Source organism: Chionomys nivalis, chromosome 19 (assembly GCF_950005125.1).
Source record: "Chionomys nivalis chromosome 19, mChiNiv1.1, whole genome shotgun sequence".
NCBI classification, from domain to species: domain Eukaryota; kingdom Metazoa; phylum Chordata; class Mammalia; order Rodentia; family Cricetidae; genus Chionomys; species Chionomys nivalis.
The window spans coordinates 32757066-32780674 of NC_080104.1; the positions used below are offsets into that span (position 1 = coordinate 32757066).

The 23609-nt window shown below is 39.4% G+C and overlaps 2 protein-coding genes across 9 annotated transcripts in view; one reads left to right on the forward strand and one right to left on the reverse strand.

Annotated features, from left to right (window-relative positions):
- Eif5b (eukaryotic translation initiation factor 5B) overlaps positions 1-6102 on the forward strand; it is a 60761-nt gene extending 54659 nt beyond the window's left edge. Inside the window, exons 19-24 of the mRNA XM_057751175.1 lie at positions 1718-1849; positions 1947-2023; positions 2114-2278; positions 3472-3610; positions 4438-4599; positions 4850-6102. Of these exons, the coding sequence (XP_057607158.1) occupies positions 1718-1849; positions 1947-2023; positions 2114-2278; positions 3472-3610; positions 4438-4599; positions 4850-4957 (783 nt within the window). The 3' untranslated portion in view covers positions 4958-6102. The remainder of the gene's footprint in view (positions 1-1717; positions 1850-1946; positions 2024-2113; positions 2279-3471; positions 3611-4437; positions 4600-4849) is intronic.
- Rev1 (REV1 DNA directed polymerase) overlaps positions 6081-23609 on the reverse strand; it is a 71843-nt gene continuing 54314 nt past the window's right edge. For 7 of the 8 annotated variants that reach the window (XM_057751168.1, XM_057751169.1, XM_057751166.1 and 4 more), the window contains 13 exons: positions 21700-21854; positions 18308-18427; positions 14174-14394; positions 12933-13105; positions 10723-10825; positions 9805-9970; positions 9342-9544; positions 8486-8719; positions 7943-8063; positions 7352-7566; positions 7118-7265; positions 6834-6936; positions 6081-6495 (listed from right to left, as the gene is read on the reverse strand). In XM_057751168.1, the coding sequence (XP_057607151.1) occupies positions 6384-6495; positions 6834-6936; positions 7118-7265; positions 7352-7566; positions 7943-8063; positions 8486-8719; positions 9342-9544; positions 9805-9970; positions 10723-10825; positions 12933-13105; positions 14174-14394; positions 18308-18427; positions 21700-21854 (2074 nt within the window). In that variant the 3' untranslated portion in view covers positions 6081-6383. Of the gene's footprint in view, positions 6496-6833; positions 6937-7117; positions 7266-7351; positions 7567-7942; positions 8064-8091; positions 8720-9341; positions 9545-9804; positions 9971-10722; positions 10826-12932; positions 13106-14173; positions 14395-18307; positions 18428-21699; positions 21855-23609 lie in introns of those variants that run through there. The other variant, XM_057751170.1, reaches the window with a different exon arrangement.

The following is a 23609-nucleotide window of genomic DNA, read 5'->3' on the forward strand; positions in this document are numbered from 1 at the left end:
TGTATACATAATAAAAGTGGCCTACAGGCTTGTATGAGTGATAGTTTATTGATTAAAACTACTTTACTCTTTCTTGCAGAGGAACTGGGTTTGATTTCTAGCACCCAAGTAATTGCTCACAACCATCTATAACTCTAGTTTCAGGATATCTGACATCTCTTTTAACCTTGATGAGCAATAGGCATGCATGTAATGTACATGCATGCAGGCAAAGCATTCATACTCATTAAATAAACCTAATTTTTTAAAGATACATATGAATGTATATATACTTATACATAATTTTAGGTTAATATAAAATATTCCTTAAGATTTTTAATCAGTTATCCTCCTGCCTTTCTGTATTGACCTCCCCCATCTCTAATTACAGCCTTTTTTTCATATTACCCGTATCCTGCTGTTTTCCTTACTTCCTGAGTTTTTTTGTGTGATATGTTAGGGATGCTCACTAAAATGGGTACCTTGTAAAGCATAGCTACTGTCCTTTTTCACAAACTTGTTTTCTAATTGTTTATAATCATATGAAGTTGCATACATTTATATGCCTGATTCTAAACGTGCATTTTATCCTAATTAAAAAAAATAAGGCAACGACTGGTGGTGCTCAGTTGTTAGCATGATTGCACACGGGAAGGCCTGGGTTTGAGCTCAGCACTGCATGAAAACTAGCAGAGTGGTGCATGAATGAACCTGGCAGGTGGAGGAAGTTAGGCCAGGAGCTCATGGCTGTCATTGTTTGCACCAGTAGTTCAAGGTGACCCTGGACTTCGTAATCCTATTTCAAAAATGGGGTTTGTGGGGGGAGAGCCACAGAAGTCCTTTAAAAATAAAATGTCCTGAGGAGGTGGTTCAGTAGTTAAGAGCATATGGATTGGATCTGAGAACCTACCTGGAAGCTCTAGGGGGATCCACTGCCTCTGGCCTTGAAGTGAAACAGCACTTACGTGTATGTATCCACATATAAATATACAAATACATTTTTTCTTTTTTAAAGCCAGATATTGGTTGTCTTGTTCTTGTATGTTTTATTTTTTTTCGTTAATAAGGCTTGCTATGTAGCTCAGGCCGGCCTCAAACTCAATGTTTAAGCTGGTCTTGAACTTGAGATTTTTTTTTGCTTCAGTCTTCTATGTGCTAGGGATGTGCTATTGGCTGTTTTTAATTTAGGTACTGTAGTACATGGATCTTCATTTCATACCAGTAGTCATGTTAAAGCCTGTTTGTCTTTGGAAAGATCACTTGGCCCATATCCAATGAAAAGCAGGCTGTAGTCATAGCTTAATTGCTTGCCAAAAAGAATATAGCATATAGATGCTAGGGACACAGTCATGTAGGCCTCCTTTAATATTTAGGCAGAATCAGGTCACAGCATAAGATAATACACCAGGCCTGAATGTGGAGTGGATTTGTCTTTAGTGAATTAATGAGGAGATTTCACAGTTGAAACAATTTAACTTTGGGGCTGCCTCATCTCTGCGGTCCACAAAAAGGATGACACTCTACCCAGTCATTTGTTCTTTTTACAAGTGTTGTTGAGATTTAACATACTTCAGGCAGAAAGATGAAATGAGTCAGGTTAAGACCATATAGTTTTTTTTTCCCCTATATCAGACTGTCGTGCCTTAGTTCCATGTTTTCAGATGAGTCTTTAACCAGAGGGAAACAGTTCAATTCTAGGCTGTGAGATGTAATTTGTCATGTTTGATTTCTTTTCAAGGATGAATTGATCCATGAGTTAAAGCAGACACTAAATGCTATCAAATTAGAAGAAAAAGGAGTTTATGTCCAGGCGTCTACACTGGGCTCTTTGGAAGCTCTTCTTGAATTTCTGAAAACATCAGAGGTGCCAGTAAGTAATTACCCAGCTTTCTAAGCATATGGTAGTCACGATGTGTTGTTCCATTATCTGCTACATGCAGATAAACCTGAAAACTCGCCTTTTACAGTATGCAGGAATTAACATTGGCCCAGTCCATAAAAAAGATGTTATGAAGGCTTCGGTCATGTTGGAACATGATCCGCAGTAAGTATTCTTTGCTTCTGATCATCTTCAGAGTGTTTGGTGTGACTCACTAATTCTCATTCAGTGATCTTTAATGTTTCCATGTTTCAGGTATGCAGTGATTTTGGCCTTTGATGTAAGAATTGAACGGGATGCACAAGAGATGGCTGATAGTTTGGGAGTTAGAATCTTTAGTGCAGAAATTATTTACCATTTATTTGATGCCTTTACAAAATACAGACAAGACTACAAGAAACAGAAACAGGAAGAATTCAAGTAAGTTAGTGTTTTTGTTTACTTCGAATCTTTGGTAATGCAGCTGGTGGAGAAGTTCCAAATACAAGAAATGCAGACAAGACAAGAATGGCATTAATGCCTCAGATGCTGCATCCCAAAGTGGTGTGTTATAGTCCGGGACAAATATTCCTCTGTGTGTTTTCAGATCTTCTCTGGGGCCTTTCAGTTTATTAATTTTCAATTTGGTGGGCTTAGGTATCCTCTGTGTAAACTGGAAAATAATCCAAAAGATTCTAAGGGAGACAAAGCCATGACTCCACAGACCTTCCAGGTTCATTGTATCCATGCTTCTTGAATACAGAGCCAGAGTTCGGCTTCCTAGTCCTGGGCCTTTGAGGGTATCTGTAATTGACAGAGGCAATCGATCTGGAAGTGTACAAGTAGAGATGAGTGCTGTAAAGAAGATTCACAGAATGGGCTGTGATTGGGGAGGGCATCTCCTCATGGCCTCTTATTGGGAGTAACAGTCAGAAGCACAACAAGTAGTCAGGAGTGTGGTCTGTGCGGGCAGAACAACACTTAAGACAACCAAGCCATACTGGCAAAGTATACTTCAGAGAATGTGGCAATTAGCAAGTTAGAGAAGGAACAGGGTTCACAAGTTACAGGAGTAATCACGTAGGTCACGGGAAAGATTGAACTTTTTTAAAATTTAACTATGGCCAAATTGTGTAGTCATGATCACATTGAGTGCTACTTTAGCTACATGTAGCTACATGGATCTGGGTGGTTAGGGAGTCAGTGGCAGTTGCCTTGTCGGGGGAGGCTGCTTGCTTCCATTATCTAGGAAAGAGATTACCAGAGTAACCCAGGGACAGTAGCCCAGGACTTGAACTGGCTGAATGTGCTTCCAGCATGTGATTGACAAGGACAGTTACCTCATGGCAACTTTTTGGAAAACTTGGGGAATATGATGGAGAAAATCATACAGATGGATGACTATACCCTTTCTAGACTAGACATTGTTTTAACATGTGGATATGACTGGCAAAAACATGCATCTTCTGGGGCCAGGCTCCATCCTTGATGTAGCTTTGAGAGAATGAGAACATAGGCTTTTCTTAACAGCCTTTGCAGAAAGTGCATTCATATAACAAACTTCACCTTCATTGTATTTGCTTTCTGTTTAATAATTTTAAGCTTGAGATATTTTGCTTTTTCTTTACTTTCAGGCACATAGCAGTATTTCCCTGCAAGATGAAAATCCTCCCTCAGTACATTTTCAATTCTCGAGACCCAATAGTAATAGGAGTCACTGTGGAGGCTGGCCAAGTGAAACAAGGAACACCTATGTGCGTTCCAAGCAAAAATGTAAGTTCCAGGCCTATATCAATCAGTGTTCTTAACATAGAAAAAAAATATAATTGAACAAAATTTTCCAATCTTAGGAAACTGTTGTATCTTCCCCCAGGTAGCTTGTCTGTTGTAATGCCTTATTTGCAATCGTCACTCATCCTCTCATGTGTGCTTGCTCCATTCCTGTTGGAGTCACAGTTCAGAGTACACCTCCTTTGTGAAGAGTCCAGCTCAAATGTGTTGTAAATTGTACTCACTTGGATTTGTCTGTTCCCTCCTCATTAGATAGACTTACTGAAAAGGAACCTGCAAGGGGGCACTTGCACTATGCAGGTCCTGTAAACATTACTTTTGCCCCAGTGAATATTGTTATAGTATCCATTACAGTCTTTGAATTATGTAAATAGATACAAACTTGGGTTCTCCTTCCACTCCTTGGTTTTCCAGAGTTCTCACTGGCCTTGAAAGGATGTCATAGTTACTCATTATGCTAATGCTTAGCGCCCAGTCTGGTCAATGGGTACTGGTCGTGGTGTTACTTGATACACAGCCTTTGAAGTCTTCATTTTGGGATAGTGACATGTGGCTCTGTAAATCAGACGCTTTTTCACTTTGTTTGTTCAAAGATTTTCCAGCTGCACAAACACCTTTCTGAGTCGGTGTATGCTGTTCCCTTCTTTTACAGCCCATGAGTTTATAGCAGGACCACAAAATGACACCAGATGTTTTTGCCATCTCATGAGTTCTTGCTAAGTTCTACTGTGGAGACTGAAGGGTTTAGCTGTCATGAGGCCTATGGAGATCTTCAATCTGACCTGACATTGATCTTTCTGTTTTTGTAGTTCGTTGACATTGGGATAGTAACAAGTATTGAAATAAACCACAAGCAAGTGGATGTTGCAAAAAAAGGACAAGAGGTCTGTGTCAAAATAGAACCCATCCCTGGGGAATCTCCCAAAATGTTTGGGAGACATTTCGAAGCTACGGACATTCTTGTGAGCAAGGTAAGTATTTAGCCTTACCTTCACACTGAAATTTTATGGTTTTGGGAACATCAGTGGTACTTCTGATAAGAGGGTAGTGCAACTGACAATCCATGGACCCCAGAGCCTCAGCTCACAGGTGTGGGTTTGGCCCCTGAAGCAGACTGGAAAGCACTGCATCTCTTTGCTTAATCACATCTAGGACCACTGGCTTTCATTGGCATACTTCACTTACCTTTGGCTCACCATGTTTGTGCCTGGGCTATTGCAGATCAGCCGGCAGTCCATCGATGCACTCAAAGACTGGTTCAGAGACGAAATGCAGAAGAGTGACTGGCAGCTTATTGTGGAGCTGAAGAAAGTATTTGAAATCATCTAATTTTCCCACATGGGACAGAATTTGGAGTAAATGTAATATTATGCTGTGATATTACCAACAGAACAGACACTTGGACGCTGATGGACTTAGGTGTATAAAATGTTTTCCATGAGAAACCAAGCAACTTACACTGGTTTGACAGTGGTCAGTTCCCCACCCCACAGTCCAGCGTGCCTGCACTCCCCCTCCCTCAAGACTTGGCTGCTGTTTTAAAGTTTGCCCTTCCTCAAATTTGGATTTTTATTACAAATCTAAATCTCTTTCAATTTTATACTGATTAAATCAGTCCTGCAGTATTTGATTAACCAAGTTTCTACAGATTTTGTGATTCTTGGAACCTTTTTGATGTAAGAAATATCTTTATGGGTATTCTCTCTACAGTGACACCCCCTCTCCAGCGGTTTTCTGCCATATGCCGGTAGGGATTTTTCTACAAAGGTTTAGGCAGTCAGTCTGCTGTTCCCTTATCTGCTTTGTGTGCAGCCATGGAGTAAAGCATAGTTGACTGCTTTTTTCTGCCTGTGCTGGTCATCAGAAAAGACAGTAAGCTCTGCTAGGCTTCCATGTTAGTGTAGCTTTCACTCTCAGCACCCACTAAAATGCCCTAGGAGGGGCGCTTTTGTAGGATAGTTTTGGTCTGTTTTATTTAGTTCACATTCCACTGTCTTCTGTTAAAAAGAAGTGGCAGTAAGTTACTGGAGGTCAGTGCTTTAGCATTGTTAGACCTCACTGTGACTTATTCACAACAGACTCATGACTATACCTAGATATAGCTATTCCTGGGGAAGAGGGTACTAAATGAGCCACCAAAATCCTTTCCTCCTGTTAAGTATTCACTACAATGGCATTTAAAGTGTCATAAAATACAAATAACAAGAGAGAGAGGGAGCTAAGAGAGAGGTTATGTATGTGAAAAATTTATTTTAGGTATTAAATTGAATAGTCTCAACACTTCCTAGGAACATAAAGTTGTTAATATCTGGACTTGTGTCCATGGAGATCGGGAATAAATCCCAGGCTAAGATTTATTTTACACACAGCCTTTCAGCCTTTTAAGTATAACAAATTGTTGCTGGTTCCCAGAGTTGATTTTTTTTTTTAAAGATTCACAAAAAAAAGCCTGTACAAAATATACATACAGTTCTTTATTAAACAACTGTAAACACTTCACTGTAAAAATCCATAAAACTTTATAAACAAACGTTTTGTAAATAGAATCTATGCTACAAGTAAAAGAATTAACACAATTATTTACATGCAATACTGACAAATTTGGCACTTTCTGAAAAGAAATGTACAAAAACACTTGCTTAAAAAGAAATTTAAAATTATAAAAACTCAGAGCATCACTATCATGCACTTTGCAAATACCTCACATCCTCACTGCTGGTACAGCTAGCAGAGAGCACCGGGCTCTCTGGAACATTTAGGTAACTTTCAGTGTGCTTCCGTAAGTCTGCTGTAAAACCACCTGAACATTGTCAAGAATAAAGTCGAACGCCATGTTCCAAACTGACTCCACCGACTGCTGCATCAGCCTAGAGGGGAGAAGACAACTATCATTAAAAAGAAAAAACTTCAATACACATTTTCTTTTCCTCCAAACCTAGCTTCATGCTTGGTTTTCTTTTTAATGTATTTAAATTTTGGACTAGCCAGTGTGGCTCACAAAGACTGAGGTAGGAGAGCTAGGTACGGCACTCATGTTCAACTTGTGCATTGAATATAACCTTGGGAGTGATTACATTTTTAAGTTACTAAGCTATCAACATATAGCATTTTTCCTTCTATAGTTAATTGCAAGATTAATTCAGGAAGCTCAAAACTTGCTCTAGATCCTCAAACAGCTTTTTAGTTAAAATATTTAACAAATTACCTTTTCATGTATTTTATAACTAGATCTAATTTTTCCAAATCTTTTTCCTCTATAAGGTCAGTACAGTATTTTACAACTTGCAGGATATCTTCTTCCATTGGATCTAGGAAAGAGGAAAACCTCAAATAAGGACCTCAATGTATTTTTAGAGAAAGGCAGAAATCTGCAGTTAACTGTAACCCCCTCTTCACCACACACACAATTTCAAAGCAAGTTTTGTAACTTTGGTTCATATGTTCTTGAATCAGGAAACTACTACCAGCTACTAGATGGGCCACACCAACCTGAGATAGTAGTTATCCATTCTTTGAGCAAGGTCTTCACATCACCGAACTCAACAGCTCCAGCTAAGTTGGGTGCTGCAGGTCTAACACAGTTGGTCTGCAAATTAGAGGGGTTCTGCACACCAGAGGTGGAAACTAAGAATTCTTCCTGTTGAAAGAAAGAAAATGCCTTATTCAGACAGTGTTAAGTACATTACAATCTAATAAAAGTTAGTCTTTAGTTTTTCCAGTTACCAGGGGTTTCTCGGCAGGCATTCCTTCATGTTTTAGAAAACCATCCATTAACTTCTGGGGGCTCCCATAGGCCCCTGGCAGAGATTTTACAGGACTGCTAAGCAGCTTATTTTTCAGAGGACTCTGAATCTTTCTGGGAGATTCACTGGGGTTCTTCTTGTTTCGCTTGTCTTTCCCTGATGGTGGCTTTAGCTGAAGTAAAGGATTCTTCGGCACTAAAAGAAAAAGTATGAGATCCTCATAAGGAATCTAGATAATACCATGGGTTCTCCATCCTTCTAATACACCCTACTACCAAGAGGCCAGGAATGTAGCAACTTAAGACTAGGCCCTACGATTCCTTCCAGTTGTACAACTTAGTACCCTGACCTCAGGTATGTGCAGTGGATTGGTCCTGAAGACTAAGAGATATCCGGAAGTTGAGATTTCATGTTTTCAAACTACACTGTTTGAAATAATTAGTCTCAGAGTACAACTAGCTTGACTTGTATCCCAAATATGTCCATCATTTCAGATTCTCTAGGATGAAGTTACAACTTACATGATGATACCATCGCTCTAGTCTTTCTTATGACTTATCAGCTGTCTTACCAGGTGTAATTGCTGTCTGTTGATGAGCGGTGTCCTCTCCCTGCCTTTGTATTTGATCATATGCTGTTTTCAGCTCTTTTTGAAGCTCAGCTGGAAGAGCAGCAAAGACATCAGGGTCCACCTGGAAAGAAAAATAACTCAAGTTAATTCTGGATGGTGGCTAGACTGTTTAGAGCGCAGAAAAGGAGGAAAAGGTTATGTGCTAACTTATCAGAACTCAGCCTGTGTTACTCTCCTTTTGCATTTCTACCCTATTCATGTGATCTATTGATCTTCATGGGTCAATAAAGGAGAGAAAGAATGTTTGTTTCTTCCAGATACTTTAGGCAACTATATACCATGCCACACCTCCAACTTCTCTACTCTCTGGTGCTAACTTGCCTACTTTAGAAAAGGGTCAAGTGGCCACCACTGTTGAAGATGTATGTACCTGGTGGTACGTACAGTGCAAGCTTCCCAGGAATCACATAAAGAGAAGAAAGTAAAAACTGAGTTAAAGATAGGTGAGAAAACTATGATAGAGGGTCTCTAACATTAATTTACTTGAGAAAATGCTGGAAGGGCTATGACGTTGATTCCGGTGTTACTATTAGATTCTTGAGACTCTGGTATTTGTAACAGAACTGTGCCAACAGGATGTGGCAACACTCCTGAACTGCAACCATTTACTGGTTCTTTCTTCTTAGTACTGTGTGGCTCTCCTTGTTGAGCAGCATAAACTTGTTGTATTTGTTCCCGGAGATCAGGTGGTAGTGCTTCTAAAACAGACTGATCAATCTGTAAAATACCAAATGAGAACCTGATGTGCAGAAATGAAATTTGAGAAACAAAGAAAGTGAAGACCATCAGCCTTCAAAAAGCTAGCCCCTGCCTAGGCTATCTTCACAGACACTACTGCTGAAGCCTGAGGTGTAACAGAGCCTGAAACTGAGTGTACTTTAGAAGTTGGTAGCACACACAAGGAAGTCCACATATACTCGGTGAGAACTCACCCATGGAAAGGGAACACCCCCCCCCCCAAAAAAAAAACTTTTCAGCAAGGAGATTTTCCCCAAATAGAAGTAGTTATACTTAAAGCAGTAAGATGGAAAAGTGTTTATAGCAAAATCCCTTGCTCTTTTGGCCAGTCCTTCCTTTCTTGTCACCATCAAGGGGGATCTAATGCAAGCATGAGAGCTGCACCTTTCACTAGACCCAGAGGCAGTATTTGTATCTGTCTCCATCTCTATGTGAACAGAAGCAGAAAAGGTAGTAGGATACCCGTTGACAAAGCACAAGGCAGGACTCACTAGTAGACAAGGGCACCTGCAGAAATGGGAGGGGAATGACAGACAGTATAGCAACACATGAAGATGACTATGCCAACCTACAAAATAAAGAATACTGTTTCTAAACATACCTGGGATGGGGATGGAACCTCTATACTCAGATTAAGTCTCGACTGTCCACTGACAGGAGAATGCAGACCATTCCATTTCCTTGAACACTCGCCTCTGTTAGTGTCAGTACTGACAGTGGCTGCCAGATGTGTAGAAAAGGGTGACAACAAAGTACAAGCTCTAGAAGCAGAGGATATTTCCAGATCCACAGCAGCCAGAAATACTACAATTTTAGGAATAAAAATAAAAATTAAATATGCTTTTTAGCTCATCTGAGGAAAAAGCAAGCCCCTCTCACATCACTAAATTCTTTGTTCCTTGCAAACAGTTATAGAAGGGATTCACAGTTCTTTTTTTTGTTTTTTAAAGTAAAATCACATTCTAAAGAAGGCAGAGACCTATGCTGATTTAAAATGAGACTACTTACTCCCAAAGGAGTTTGGGGAAAAAAAAATGAGCAGCTGCACATTAATGGCTACCCACCTTCCTTATGTTCCTCTTCTGTGGATTTCTTAGCTTTCTGAACTTGGAAGAGATCATGGACAGAATGTGATAGACCAGGAAAGAGGCTTGACTGAACTGATGGGTGACTTGAACATGTGGAAGGATTTGGATTAGTAGGAACCAACTGATTCACTTGAATCCCAACCTAGAAAGAAAAGAGAAATATTTTGTAAAAACCCAACTAAGCAAAATTCTCAGTTAATCAGTAATGCCATCTAGATCCTGTTTCTAGAATAAAGGAGTAGATGAAACTATGTAAACAACAGCTTATTCGTGAGTCATCCCACAAACGACTGGTGGGTGAGTGACTTACGTAGCTTTCCCTTACCCTGAGAGTATCTGATTCTACCCTAACATGCAAAGATCCCAACAAGTGGATTTCAGTATTCCATGGGTTTTTTGGTAGCTAAGGCTTTATTTATTTGAGGGGAGAGGTTGGTATAGTGCGAGGTGGAGAGCACAGAACAACCTGGGCTTGGGAACAAAGTGCCTTTATCTGCTGAAGTATTCCAGCAGCCCCAGCTGGGGTTTTAAATAGGATCTGTCTACAGCTGGTAGGCTGGTGTAGCTGAGTGTTCAACATGCACTTACTTAGCACAATCAGGGCATGAGGTTCAATCTCTCCCTACAGTAATAACTTTGTAAAGCTGGGGCAGTAGCTCAGAGATAAGGGTGCTTGCTCATTGCTGGGGATGGAGAGGGTAGGAGGGAAGAAAAATACAGGATTTGAATAATACTCAAACCTAAAATGACCAGGCTTGATGGGAAGTTCTGTCTCCCTTCTTGGACGGCACATAAGAAGCTAAAGACCTGCACACATGCTTGTACTGCACCATGACCAAGCTCAGGTGAAGTTCAGGCTTTACGCTACAGGAAGAAAGCTTAAGTGATACTCACCCCTCTCATATCTGATATATTTAGCTTCATTGTATGAAACATGTTGAGAGTAGCCTTTCCAATTACTTTTGCACTATCTGTTGCCTGGTCCAGAGTTACAGTCCTGTAAGTATTAGAATTACTTTCCTAAGCAAATAAATGTACATTCCATATATAGTCAGTAAAATGTTATAGAAACACTGCCAAGAATTAGTAGGTTTATAAAAATGATCGTCCTTATGATAAGCCAATAACACTACCCACAAACATAGAAAACATTATATAGAACACAGATACTGAAAACAAGACATGGAGACATGATCAACCAAAATTTGATTTAGGAAAAAAAAATTTAGATAATGTACATTAATATAAAGTATTGTAATTAAAAGACTTCATGGTAAGTAGCCAGAATAGTTGGATTCCAAGCAAAATTTACTTTAAAAAATTAAACTAAGGCACAAGTAATATTCACAGGAGAAATTAATAAGCTGTTTTGCTTGGGGGGGGGGCTGAAGAAATGGCTCAGTAGTTAAGAACACTTGCTTTTATAAAGGACTAGAGTTCAGTTCCCATCACCTAGTCAATTCAGTGACCTGAAACTCGTCTCAGTGAATCTGACACCCTCTTCTGTCAGAGCACCTGTATGCATGTATGCATATACAGATATGCATAATTTTTAAAAAGATGTATTCGTAACTACTAAACCATCTCTCAAACCTCTGGTTTTTGACTCTCCATTATATTTAAAGGAAAGCCACTGAGTATTTCCAACATTTAAATATCTTCTACTTTTCTCTCAGAGCTTTTATAAATGTGTAAGAAAAAGTATGTAGCTCTTATGTGAAATACTGTTAGAGCTTATCATAAAGAAAATATATGTAGCTACTACGTCAAATACTGTTATAGCCTGGCATAAAAGCCATAGAATGGAAAACTCTAGATCTGTAAGGAACCTTGAAGGACCTGTTATGTGGTGGCAATGATTTTAACTCATCCTAATATCTTTAATGCCATTGGGGATTCTTTTGCATGAGGGCACATCACTCCCAGTTCCTCCCAGAAACACTGTAAACTGGACCTGTTATTGCATCCCTCTTGCCTGCCCACAAAAACCAATGCTTAAGAACCAATTTCAGACAGACATGTTCCATTATCATTGCATTTAATTTCAATGCATAAAATACATTATATTTAAACATTTTATATATTATGTTGTTTGACTTTGCCAGTTTCCACAGTATATGTGGAAATTTGAGATTTTACAAGATCACAATACAATAAGCAACTTATGTTTGGTATGAGCTAATCTCTACTGAAAGCCTTTAATGTGATATATAATAATGTAACCCTTAAATATGGTTTCATTGTTAAAGATTTTACCACTTGGTTTGTCAGATGAACTGCAGTATGCTGAATAGAAGATCCACTCTAAAAAGTGATTTCCTGTTGGTCATAGACCTCACATGAACTCTAGTATTAAGACATACATCAGAAGTCAGGGTGTTGAAGAAAAGCTTTCCACAAGTTTTTAGAGAGAATGCTCATTTCACAAGAGATGCTAGTTCTCTGAATGATTTACTCATGGCAATCTTTCACACACTCCATCAGTCCCTCCTTGGCTCACTTATGGGCAGCCCTTTCCTACCTACACTCAAGTTAACAGCATGGAGACTCTAAAAAGAGTCACAGGCTTCCAGCTGGCTGAACTCAAGTGTGGTTGTGATTTGATGTGGACTGTTGAGTCATGCTGGAAATTGACACTCAGTATGATGACAGTGATTTAGAGGACCTAAAGAGACAAGGACAGGAGCTGATTGAATCATTGCTCTAGGAAATAAATGATGTTGTCATGAACACTTAGTTGAGAAGGTTGTTATACAGAGCAAACCTCGCCCTTGAGACCTGTCTAGCTTCCTGTTGTGTGGCCTATATTCCAGCCATTGTGATGTCATTGGCCAACAGAGAGTTCAAAATAGTGCCAGCCACTTGAATCGCCAAAAACTGAACTAAATCTTTTCTTTAAAAAGTACCCCTCCCTCAGCCGTTAGTATTCTGCAATAGGTATTAAAGCAAAGTCAAGTGACCATGGGCTGGCCTCAGGCTCTACAGTGTATTTAACAACATCAGGACTGGTAAGTTTAAAACTAATTTTATTTTATTTGACATACTTTGCACAGAATATAACTACCAACTTTGTTGTTTTTTTTTTAAGAAAAGAAAAAGGTTACCTGGCAATGTTATCACAAATTCCATGGCCTCCAAATTTTGCAGTCTCTACAGGGGCTCCTGGCTTCCGTACCATGATTTTCAGAGTAAGACGTTTGCCCTTCATGCCAGCAGCTTCAAGTCGTCTTTGAATTTCTTCTGAAAGACTCAGAAGGAAAGCTTCTGCTTCTTTTGGCTACCCAAAGACAGAGGGGAAAAAGCCACTTCCATATTATTTTTACTTAACCCAATAGTTCTTCTCAATTATCTTAGCTCTGAATCTTAAATATCTTATTTCCCTGTTGTATTTGTATACACCTTGAAATGTGTGTTACTATAAATGCTCATGTTTTCAGTGTACGGAGTACTAAGGCAGTTCCTTTCTTGCTTTTTTTTTCTTTATACTATTACTGACCTCTTGCAGTTCTTAAATTCCGTGATAAAATGTGAAATCCAACATTATGTCAGATTCTTAAGTGATAGTTCACAAGACCCACTGCTTGTCAGATTTCAAATCTTGATATGCAGTGTTTACAGAGCTGAATTCAGAGACATACCTAAATCCAAATATGTATTCTTAAGGAAAGCAAACCAGTCCATCTGTACTACCACCATCTATACAGTGGTTCTCAACCTGTGGGTCATGACCCCTTTGAGGGCTAAACAACCCTTTTACAGGGGTCTCCTAAAACCACTGGAAAATACAGATATTTACACATTACGATTCTTTAGAGTAGCAAAATTACAGTTATGAAGTAGCAACAAAAAATAATTTTATAGTTGGGGGGTCACCACAGTATGAGGAACTAACTGTATTAAAATGTCTCAGCATTAGGAATGTTGAGAACTACTGCACTAGGGGGGTAGAAAATGAAGGAGATCTATTTTTAACTATAATTTTAAAACTCAAAATATTTGTCTGGCCCTTTCCTCTTCATTGGTAATGAGAATATTTACGGTTCAAATCACTTCTGACCCCAAACAAAATATTTTGTATCTTTCCTTAAGACCTGGATTATTTCTCCCCCCCCCCCCCCAAGGTTCCTTGCCTATCATAGAACTCGCTTTGTAGACTAGGCTGGCCTAGAACTCATGGAGATCCACCTGCCTCTCAAGTGCTGGGATTAAAAGCATGTGCCACCACCACCCAAGACCTCGATTTCTTAACTGGAGATCTACCTTACAAGTCTCCAAGGTTTTGAGATCACCAATTAATCATCAAGAGCTTTAGAGGTTAAAAGAGGAGCATGTAAAGACATGTTACCTGGGTGAATCTTATTCCGTAGTTGATCTCAGCTGACACAGACTTCCTTTCCTTCTCCGTTCTGACAGGCCTATCATCCAGACCACGGCAGAACCTATATAGCATCTGACCCGTTTTGGGGCCAAATTCTTTCTGGAGTTTTGCCATAGCCATACACTGCAAATCTCCACAAGTTTTAATTCCCAAAGATGCTAGCTTAGATTCCATTGAACGTCCAACTCCTAAGAAAAGGAAAACAAAGACAGTTGTTGACAATTTTGGTCATTTATTTATTTAGGCATGCATGAAACAAAAATTTTATGTAAAAAGAATTTTGTGAATAATTCCAAGATTACAGACTCTTGTTTAAGAATTTATGGTCTGAGTCTATAGCACAGACACAAATACTACCGAGCACAGAGTAAGAACTGTACTGTGATAACTGCAAATATTCATGATGGTTTCACAGCATTTACTCTGGACTGGAACTAGGGGAAGTGATGATACAGGCCCAAATCTCACAAGGAACAAAAGTGGAACCAGTGACATTGGACTAAGGCTGCTAAGCAAAGAATGGTATAGTAAGGGAAGAAGACCCATTTCTCTTATCAAAAGCTAACTGATCACCTTAAAGAGGTGACATTAATTCTTCCTACAGCTGGGCCAGAGTACAGTCTCCATGGCCTCATACAATGTACACAATGTTTCAGTGCTACCCAGGACACTCAGGAGCTCTGCTGCCCTACACCATATCTAAAATACGTTAAAAAGAAATACACATTTGAGAAAGCAGTTTACAGCAACTCAGATAAACAGTAACTCTTACTTAAATGACTTTGCACCATAGTAGCTAGCAGTGAAAACCATGCGTTTGTATGCTTTTTGTACATAATCAAAAAAGAGCAAAGTCTGCTGCTATCTTTTATCTGAATATAGTTATGTAACTTTTTCTTCTATGCTGAGTAGTCTCCAATGGCAGGAAACACCCAAGTTATACTCCTGCCAAGAGAACCCCTAGAGATGGTAAAACAAGACACAGGTCTGGAGTTGATAAAACTTTAAATGCATCTTTGGTATGGAAGGTCAGACAAATTTAAACCATGAAAATATCAGTGTTTCTCAACCTTCTTAATGCTGTGACCCATTAATATAGTTCCTAATGTAGTGGTGACCCCCAACCATAAAATTGTTTTCACTGTTACTTTGTAACTGTAATTTTGCTGTTATGAATTATAAAGAATATTTCTGGAAAGAGAAGTTTATTGAAGGGGTAGCAACCCTCAGGTTGAGACTGCTGATCTATATCCTAGTAGAAAGGATGCTGGCACCTACTTGTGCTATTTACAGACCAAGTCAAAAAAACCCTGCACTGTGTATATGTAAATGTGATGTGGGAAACCCACTCCTTCAGAAATTATCTGTGACTACTCATATTTGAAATGTCACTAAGCACAAGCAAGCTAATCTAATGGAACCATCGTCTGAGGAAGAGAAGTTGCTCTATATGGAAAACTAATCTGGTAGAATGAAATGGTCTTGTAGTGGAGGTGGGGAGAGAATGATGATATTCAAAGACAGGACTAAAATGGTTACTGATTCAATGCAATGCACCTCAGAGTTCATAAGAAAAAGGGGCACCTGTATTATACAGGAAGTAAACAGGGCTCAGGGCCTCACCACAGCACAGCCAACCAAGAAGAAAGAAAAGATAAAAGGGGAATGTGCTGGTTTAGAATCTATTCTCTTTTTGACTCCAAACAAAATATTTTGTATCTTTCTTTAAGACCTGGATTATTTCTTTTTTCCCTCCAAGACAGGTTTCTCTGTGTATCTTGTATATCTATATACATATATATATATAAAATACATATATAAACAGGCACAGGGGTTGAAGCAATGCCTCCGCAGATAAGAGTATTTGTTGATCTTTCAAGAGGACTGGGGTTTGGTTTCCAGGACCCACAAGAAAGCTCACAAGTCCACAAACTCCCATTCCAAGGGACTCAATGCTCTTTTCTCACCTATGCAGGCAGCACGGGTATTCAGGTGAAAACATACAAACACGCAGGCAAAGTATCAGACACATAAAACTTAAAAATAATAAATAAAATCTAAGGATGGACATGTATTCCTGTAACCTCAGACAATGAAACGGTGGTAGAAGAAGACAAGGCAGATGGGTCTCAGGAGCTCACTAGCTAGCTACCCTAGCAAATGTTTTTCAGGTTCCGTGAGCGACTATCTTAAATAATACAGAGTTTTAAGATACCTGATATATTCCTCTGGTCTTCACATGCTTGGGCACATACACTCACACACTCTCTGTGCCTCCCAAAGAATCCTTTATGTTCTCTCAAACATACTTTGGGAAAAGATGTATAAGAAATACCATCTTCAGAACAGGGATGACATGCAGAAGTTAAGTAAGTCAACCCAAAATTTGGGGATTATTATTATCATTTATTGGTTTTTCAAGAGAGGGTTTCTCTGTGTATTCCTGGTTGTCCTGGCTGGCCTCGAACAGAAATCCACCTGTCTCTGCCTCCTAAGTATTGGGATTAAAGGTGTGCACCACCTTTAATTATATTTTTAATGTTCTTCCTCATTCTCTTTTGTTTCGTTGAAATAGGAGTTCATTCAGCCCAGGCTGGATGTGAATTCCTAATCCTCCTGCCTCCAACTCCCAGGTACTGATATTACAAACATATGCTACCATGCCCAAGGGTCCTTTTCTCTTCTGAATTTTTTTTTTAAAGCAGTGCTAGATGGGGCTATAGAGACAGCACAAAGGTTAAAAAAAAAAAAAAAAAAAAAAAAAAAAAACACAATTATTGCTCTTGCCGAGCACCTGAGTTTGATTCCCAATGCCCAAGGGACGTAGCTCACAATTACCAGGGAGATCTAAGACCTATGGCCTCCATGGTCAACTGCATGTACACATCCCCACACAGACACATTCATAAACACAATATAGAACAAAATCAATCTTTAAGTGCTGGGAATTAAAGCCAAGGCATCACACACACACACTACTGTACTCCAACTGCATTTCAGAAGCATAATCTCACAGAACAGATAAATGCATTTCTAAACCTTTGTTTTCATTTTAGAAATATACTATTTGGATTATGGGTTTAAATGATAAAGGTTGGCCAGGCAGCGGTGGCACATCTCTGTGAGTTCCAGGCCAGCCTGGTCTATAAGAGCTAGTTCCAGGATAGGTTCTGAAATTACAGTGAAACCTTGTCTCAAAAAAAGAAAAATAAAAAGAGGGGGGGAAGCTGGGCTGGTGAGAGGATGGTTCACTGGGAAAAGGCCCTTGCCTGACACACCTGATGTAATCCCTAGAACCCATAGTTGGAGAGAACCGGTTCCCCAAAGTTGTCTTTTTTTTTTTCTTTTTTTGGTTTTTTGAGACAGGGTTTCTCTGTGGTTTTGGAGCCTGTCCTGGAACTAGCTCTTGTAGACCAGGCTGGTCTCGAACTCACAGAGATCCGCCTGCCTCTGCCTCCCAAGTGCTGGGATTAAAGGCGTGCGCCACCACCGCCTGGCAAAAGTTGTCTTCTTACGCCAAGGCACGTTCATGAGCAAACATAGACATGATAAAATAAATGTTCTTAAAAGACTAAGTTAACTTCATATTTTCTCTAGAACTATTTCTCAGAATCACTGATGTTGTTACTTAAGAAATCCTTCACAAGACACTGGACTTTGGTCTCCCAGCTTCCACTCCTGGAATGCCTGGATTATGGGTCTCTGGGTAAACAGCTTGCTTTTATGAATGTGGAGCTGGGGATGGAATCCGGGGCCTCTAGCATGCTAGGGTGGCCACCTACCAACTGTAAAGGAGAATCCACTAAGCGAAAAGATAAAATATGTAATAAATCAACTGAAAGGATGTTCAATGTAGTACTTTGTTTTCTTTTTCATGACCATAAACAATTTATTAAAAAGAGACAGGAAAGACATGCATGTCATTCCAGCACTTGGATCCTGAGGGAGGATGATCCAGATAGCCTAAGGAAACCACGTTATCAAGGCTCTCTGCCTGCGAAAACAAATAGCCCCACAATAACTAAAACGATGGCATGAAAAGTACGTATAAATGTCTGTGATCTCTCACAGGCAAATGCTTAGTAAAAGACTTGTACTTACCTGGTAGGTTAGTAACAAGCTGACCTCTGATGAAATCATCTACTTCGTCTGGTTGCAGGTGGTACTGCCCATCTGGCTTTGCTTTTCTAGTTGCCATTCTAGCAAGAAGTATATTAGAACCTACGAAATTGAAAGAGGAAAAAGTACTCAAGAAATAACCAAAATTATTTCTTAAAATTTCATAAAGAGGGACACATAAAAAGACAAATATAAAATTTCATAAAAAGATTGTCATTCACTCATCTTAAAATGATGAAAACTAATTCAGTTTTGATAAATTTAAACAAGGTATATACTTAGTAGTTTCATTTAATATCCCAGGATTTGGCCAATAGGTTGCTGAATAGAGGTTTTCCTTTATTTTAAAGCAAGTATTTCAATGTTTATTTCCTCATGTAGATCAGAGAAAACAGCCCTGATCTTACAGGAGAAGGGCTAGGCTGGGTGTGGTGACTCATGTAAATAATTTTAATACTCTGGAGGCTTAAGTAGCCCACTGGTTATGAATCTGAAGTCAACATGGGCTACAGTGAGGTTACCCTGTCTCAAATCCCCTCCCACTCAGAAGTGTGGCAGACTTAGAGAAAAACTAAAGCTAAAATAAAATCCAGTTAAATCTCCAACCCCTGGAGAAAACAGGTTAACACACAATGGAAACAAAACTCCCAAAGCAAACATTGATGTAAGAGAAGGCTTTTAACGTCTTCAAAGTGGAGGTGAAAGCCAGAAATGAAAACTGTGATAGAAACATGGCCCACGGACATCAATATGGCTTAATATGGTGTGGCACAGACCATGGGCGTCCTCATGAACAACTGCATGGCCCTCGATGGTAATATGGGAAACAGACACAGTCCCAGGCCATGTTGATGTGGGTGGCCTTGGAGGCCGCCTGAGGTCATGTTGATGTCTGTAGTCTGTGCTGCCTATGAGAACTATCTCTGGGTTCCTGGTTCTGCAGCATCTGGGGACCATGTTGAAGTCCAGACCTGTGTTGTCACCGGAGGCTATTCAGGTATCTGTGGTCTGTGCTGCTGCCACCACCAGCACCATATTGGTGTACTTGGCCCGTACTGCCCTGAAGGCCATGTTGCTGCAGAAGGCTATGATGGTGTCCGTGATCTGTACTGCTGAGTCAATGGCAAGTGCTGATGCCAGAAGCCCATGATCTGTACCCCTGCTGAATGCAAAGGGCAAGGGAACTACTTGTGCAGTGGCATCCATGACCAAAGACTCACAGTTGAGAAACAGGGACAACTCCTACCCGCACCTCACTACCCCAAAGTGACGGCCTAGAAAGGAAAGCATCAAAGAACTCTTCAATAAAATTGTGGTAAGAATGTTGAAATGTAGCTCTCCACAACTGAGGGAATCTGGCAGGGGTTATACAGGTCAAGTCTGACTTCCTTAAAGGGCTGGCTACTGGGAGATTGACCATGTTCCAGTGGGTATACAGGTAACACAACACAAACTGGGGGAAGACCTGGGAGGATTGGAAGTGAGTGTTATTTGGTACAGGATGTGAAATCCCTCAAATAATCTATGTTAGGGAAAAAAAAGAAAATGATGGCAGAGATATTGTCAGGCACCATAAACAGCAGAGGGCCTGGGCCTACAGAAGGGCTGTTGGAGGCTGAAGTTTGAGTGACGAGGTGTACAGTCTAAGGTAAGCTTTTCCATGAATGAAACACCAAGATACCAGGGAAGTCCTGCATTAACATATGAAAGAATCATGTAATAACATATATTTTCCTGGGCTATATATATATTGGCTCTTGTAAGAAAGTTCAAGTTTAGGAAAGTCATACCAAAATGCTCAAAATGGTAAATTTAGGGTGAGAGAGACAAAGACAGGAGTGAATTAACAAATGGCATTTTAGTTTGAATTCCAATAACTTGTAGATTAGAAATATGATTAAAAACAAGGAATTACAACTGTGTCTGACACTGAAGTACAGAGGATGGTAGGAGAAGAAAGGCTGATAGGAACTTGTAGGTCAACAGTAGGGAGTCTGGGAGGCCAGACAGTACCTGTATGAATAATGGCAATGTATTCATCTGTTTTAATTTTCAGTATTCTGTGATGTTTCACATCTTAAAAATATTGCTGGAAGATGTACTCACTTGGTGCAATACTGGGAATGAATGCTATAGGGGTCAAACACTGCTCTCTGATTACATGTGATGCCTGCTCCACAGGACAGGATTCTAAATCTTTATACATCCCATAGCTGGGCAGGCCACAGACCAGGTGGATATGAGACTATACACACCCAGTATTCTTTTGCTAAATGGGCATATTATCAAAATACTTGTCACAAATATTTATGTTTATACACATAAATTATTTTTTGCTACTCTCAAGCTTGGTCAAAGAAGTTTCTTTCTATACTGGGCAGTGGTGAATGAAGAGACTTACTTGGTTGGAAGTACCAAGGATAAGTGAGTTTCCGAAGTTGTTCTTTCTTCTGCTTTGTGACCACCCTACTAGTTACCAGTGCTTCAGCAGCATGTTTGTCACCACATCTCTAAAAACGTAAATCACTGGTCCTTTCTCTCGCAAACCCCCATTTTGAGACATAGTCTCACCATGATTTCAGGTTGGTCTATATTCTCCCCTGCCTCAAATTAATGTAGGATTAACCTATCTATGATGTCACTGAGTTACCAATCTAAATCCTATTGATTCAAAAGACAAGGACTTAAGGGAAAAGGGTTTATGAATGAGAATGTTGGAATCAGCTGGAAACAACAGCATGCTTAGAAAGCTTTATTAATTATTTTTCAAGTCTGCAGGACAGAGTGTGAAGCGTTCTACCTGAGAGCATGGTAAGACAGGGTTTCCTGGTAGACAGTTTGGAACAGGCCGAGATAAGTAGGAAAAAGTGGCACAGAAAGCCTACGCTTTTCAATTCTAAATGGTACAGCATAAAGTCAACATAAGGAGGACAGGTGGCAGCAACAGCTGAATAAACGAAAGGCAGAATGGAGAGAGGAGGAAGTAGAGTCTACGGCTGCAGAGACCATGTGATACCAGGAAAGCAAAGGGAATAGAAGACTAAAGCTGAACTTCAAGTTCTATGCCATGAACCTGTTTTTAAGGTATAGTTTCTGTTCAAAGTTGAGGAAAAGAAGAATTGAAAGTTAATCTAACTCTCCTTTCTTGAAAACCAAGAATGATTCTAACTCCCTTAATGAAAAAATATTCTAACACTTTACTTCCATTTCCAACAATTTTAAGTTATTCACATCTGTAAGCAATGCTAGAAGGTAAAAAAAAAAAAAAACCACTTCTGCAACACGCAGTAAGTTATTAAAATTCCTTTAAGTTAAGGGATAGTAAAGGATTCCAAACTGAGTAAAAACAAGTACATAACAAGTCAGATACTAACCAATTCCAACAGAGGCAGCACATTTAGTCTTGTCTTTGATTTCCATTCGGAGGGCAGTTGCAAATTCATCAGGAGTAAGTTTAGTCTCTGCAAGGATGTCAGTAATGTCCATTAAGGCTTCATCACAACTGACAGCTTCAATGCTGTGTGTGTAGCTATCAATACAAAGCATAGACAATGAATACCTAAGGTCTGCTCTGGGAGACATTAAATGTTACAAAAAAAGACAAGGCGTTTTTATTGAAAAACAACAAAAACATACTTTTAATCTTTAATAACGCATCCAAAGGGCCACTATTTAGTTATCTAACTTTTGACTACAAAGTTAATTAATATTCCAATTTCATACTAAAACTATAACAGCTGGAATGACTTACTAAAAATTCTCTTGTATATACGAATGCTACAAAGTGGTAAATGGATCACAGGTACCAAAATATCTAAGAAAATTTCAAACACGGCTTATCAGAAACCTTTATGAACAGAAGTTTACACACATCAGTTCAAGAAGTACTGTTTAGCTAAAAGCAAAATACCACCATTAAATATCTAATACCCATTAAAATCCCTGAGATGCTGTAGGACAAAGGAACCATGGAACAGATCAGACCAGAGATAGCTGAAGAGGTCTCAAAATCACTATCTCAATCCACTTGATACACACCTTTTGGTAGGTTATAAACCATATTTACTCATCCAATAAACAAATGCTACTCAGACTAAAAACTTAACAAAGGTTTTAGGTTTTTTTTTTTGTTTTTATTTTTAAAATAAAGACAATGTGTTTTTCTGAGAACAGAAACATCCAACTAAAATGTTGACATACTGAAATTAGAACGGGCCCTAGCTCTCTCTCAATTATTTAGTCCCCAGGCACAACCTACTCCACTAGTCTAACTGAGAAAACAACAGCACCTCTATTAGCCTATTCCCAGCCCTACTTTAGATGCTATCAATGCCCTCAGCTTTTAAACAGCATTTCAACACATTTAAAACATGGTAACGCCAAAAGTGCTGCACTGGCATTAAGAATAGTTGTGACTGATAGGTAACTGAAATCTTTCCTTATACATTTTTTTTTCTCCATTATTAAAACAGCTTCCACAAAGGCAGGGACTGGAATTGTTTCTTTTGGTGAGACTAGCAGAATCAAGCAACTACATGAACACACTGGTTAAGAGTGTTCAGAATAAAGTTTAACAGACACAAAGAACAAGGCAGGCCTACATGGGTGGGTCTGCACCAGGACCTCTGCATATATATTACAGTTTTCAGTTTAGAATCTCAATAGGACTCCCAAGTATGTAAACAACTAGGTCTCCGATCCTCATGCATGCTCTTGGGCTCTTTTCCTACTGTTGGTTTGCCTTATCCAATTTCGACGGAATGGTTTTTGCTTGCCTTATATTTTATTTTGTTATGTTTGTTATCTCCTAGAAGCCTGTACTTTTCTAATGAGAGACGGAAGGGGAACGGATCCAGAGAAGTGGACTGAAGAGGAACGGGGCGTGTAGAGGGAGGAGAAACAGTAAACAGGATATATAGTATGACAAACAGTCTACTTTCAATTGGGGGGCGGGCAGTCAGAAGTGAAGTCAGAGGCAGGTGTGTGCTCACTCTCGTGTCTTAAAGATGTTAGCAGGGCTCTTGGACCAATGTCCTTACATTTTCACCAGAGCAGGCCTGAGTTGGGGATTTACATTACTTAAGACTTTTTCAATTTACAGAATTAAGTACTTGTGAGAAAGACCTGTTCTAGTCCTTTACACAGAAACTACATGACTGACTTTAGAGCATGTACATGCTACTATATTATTTTATTCTTTTTAATACTGCCTTAGTATCTTAAAAACCTACACCAAAAAAAAAAATCCTTTATTCCTCAAGCTAACTAACCAACCACTGTAAAA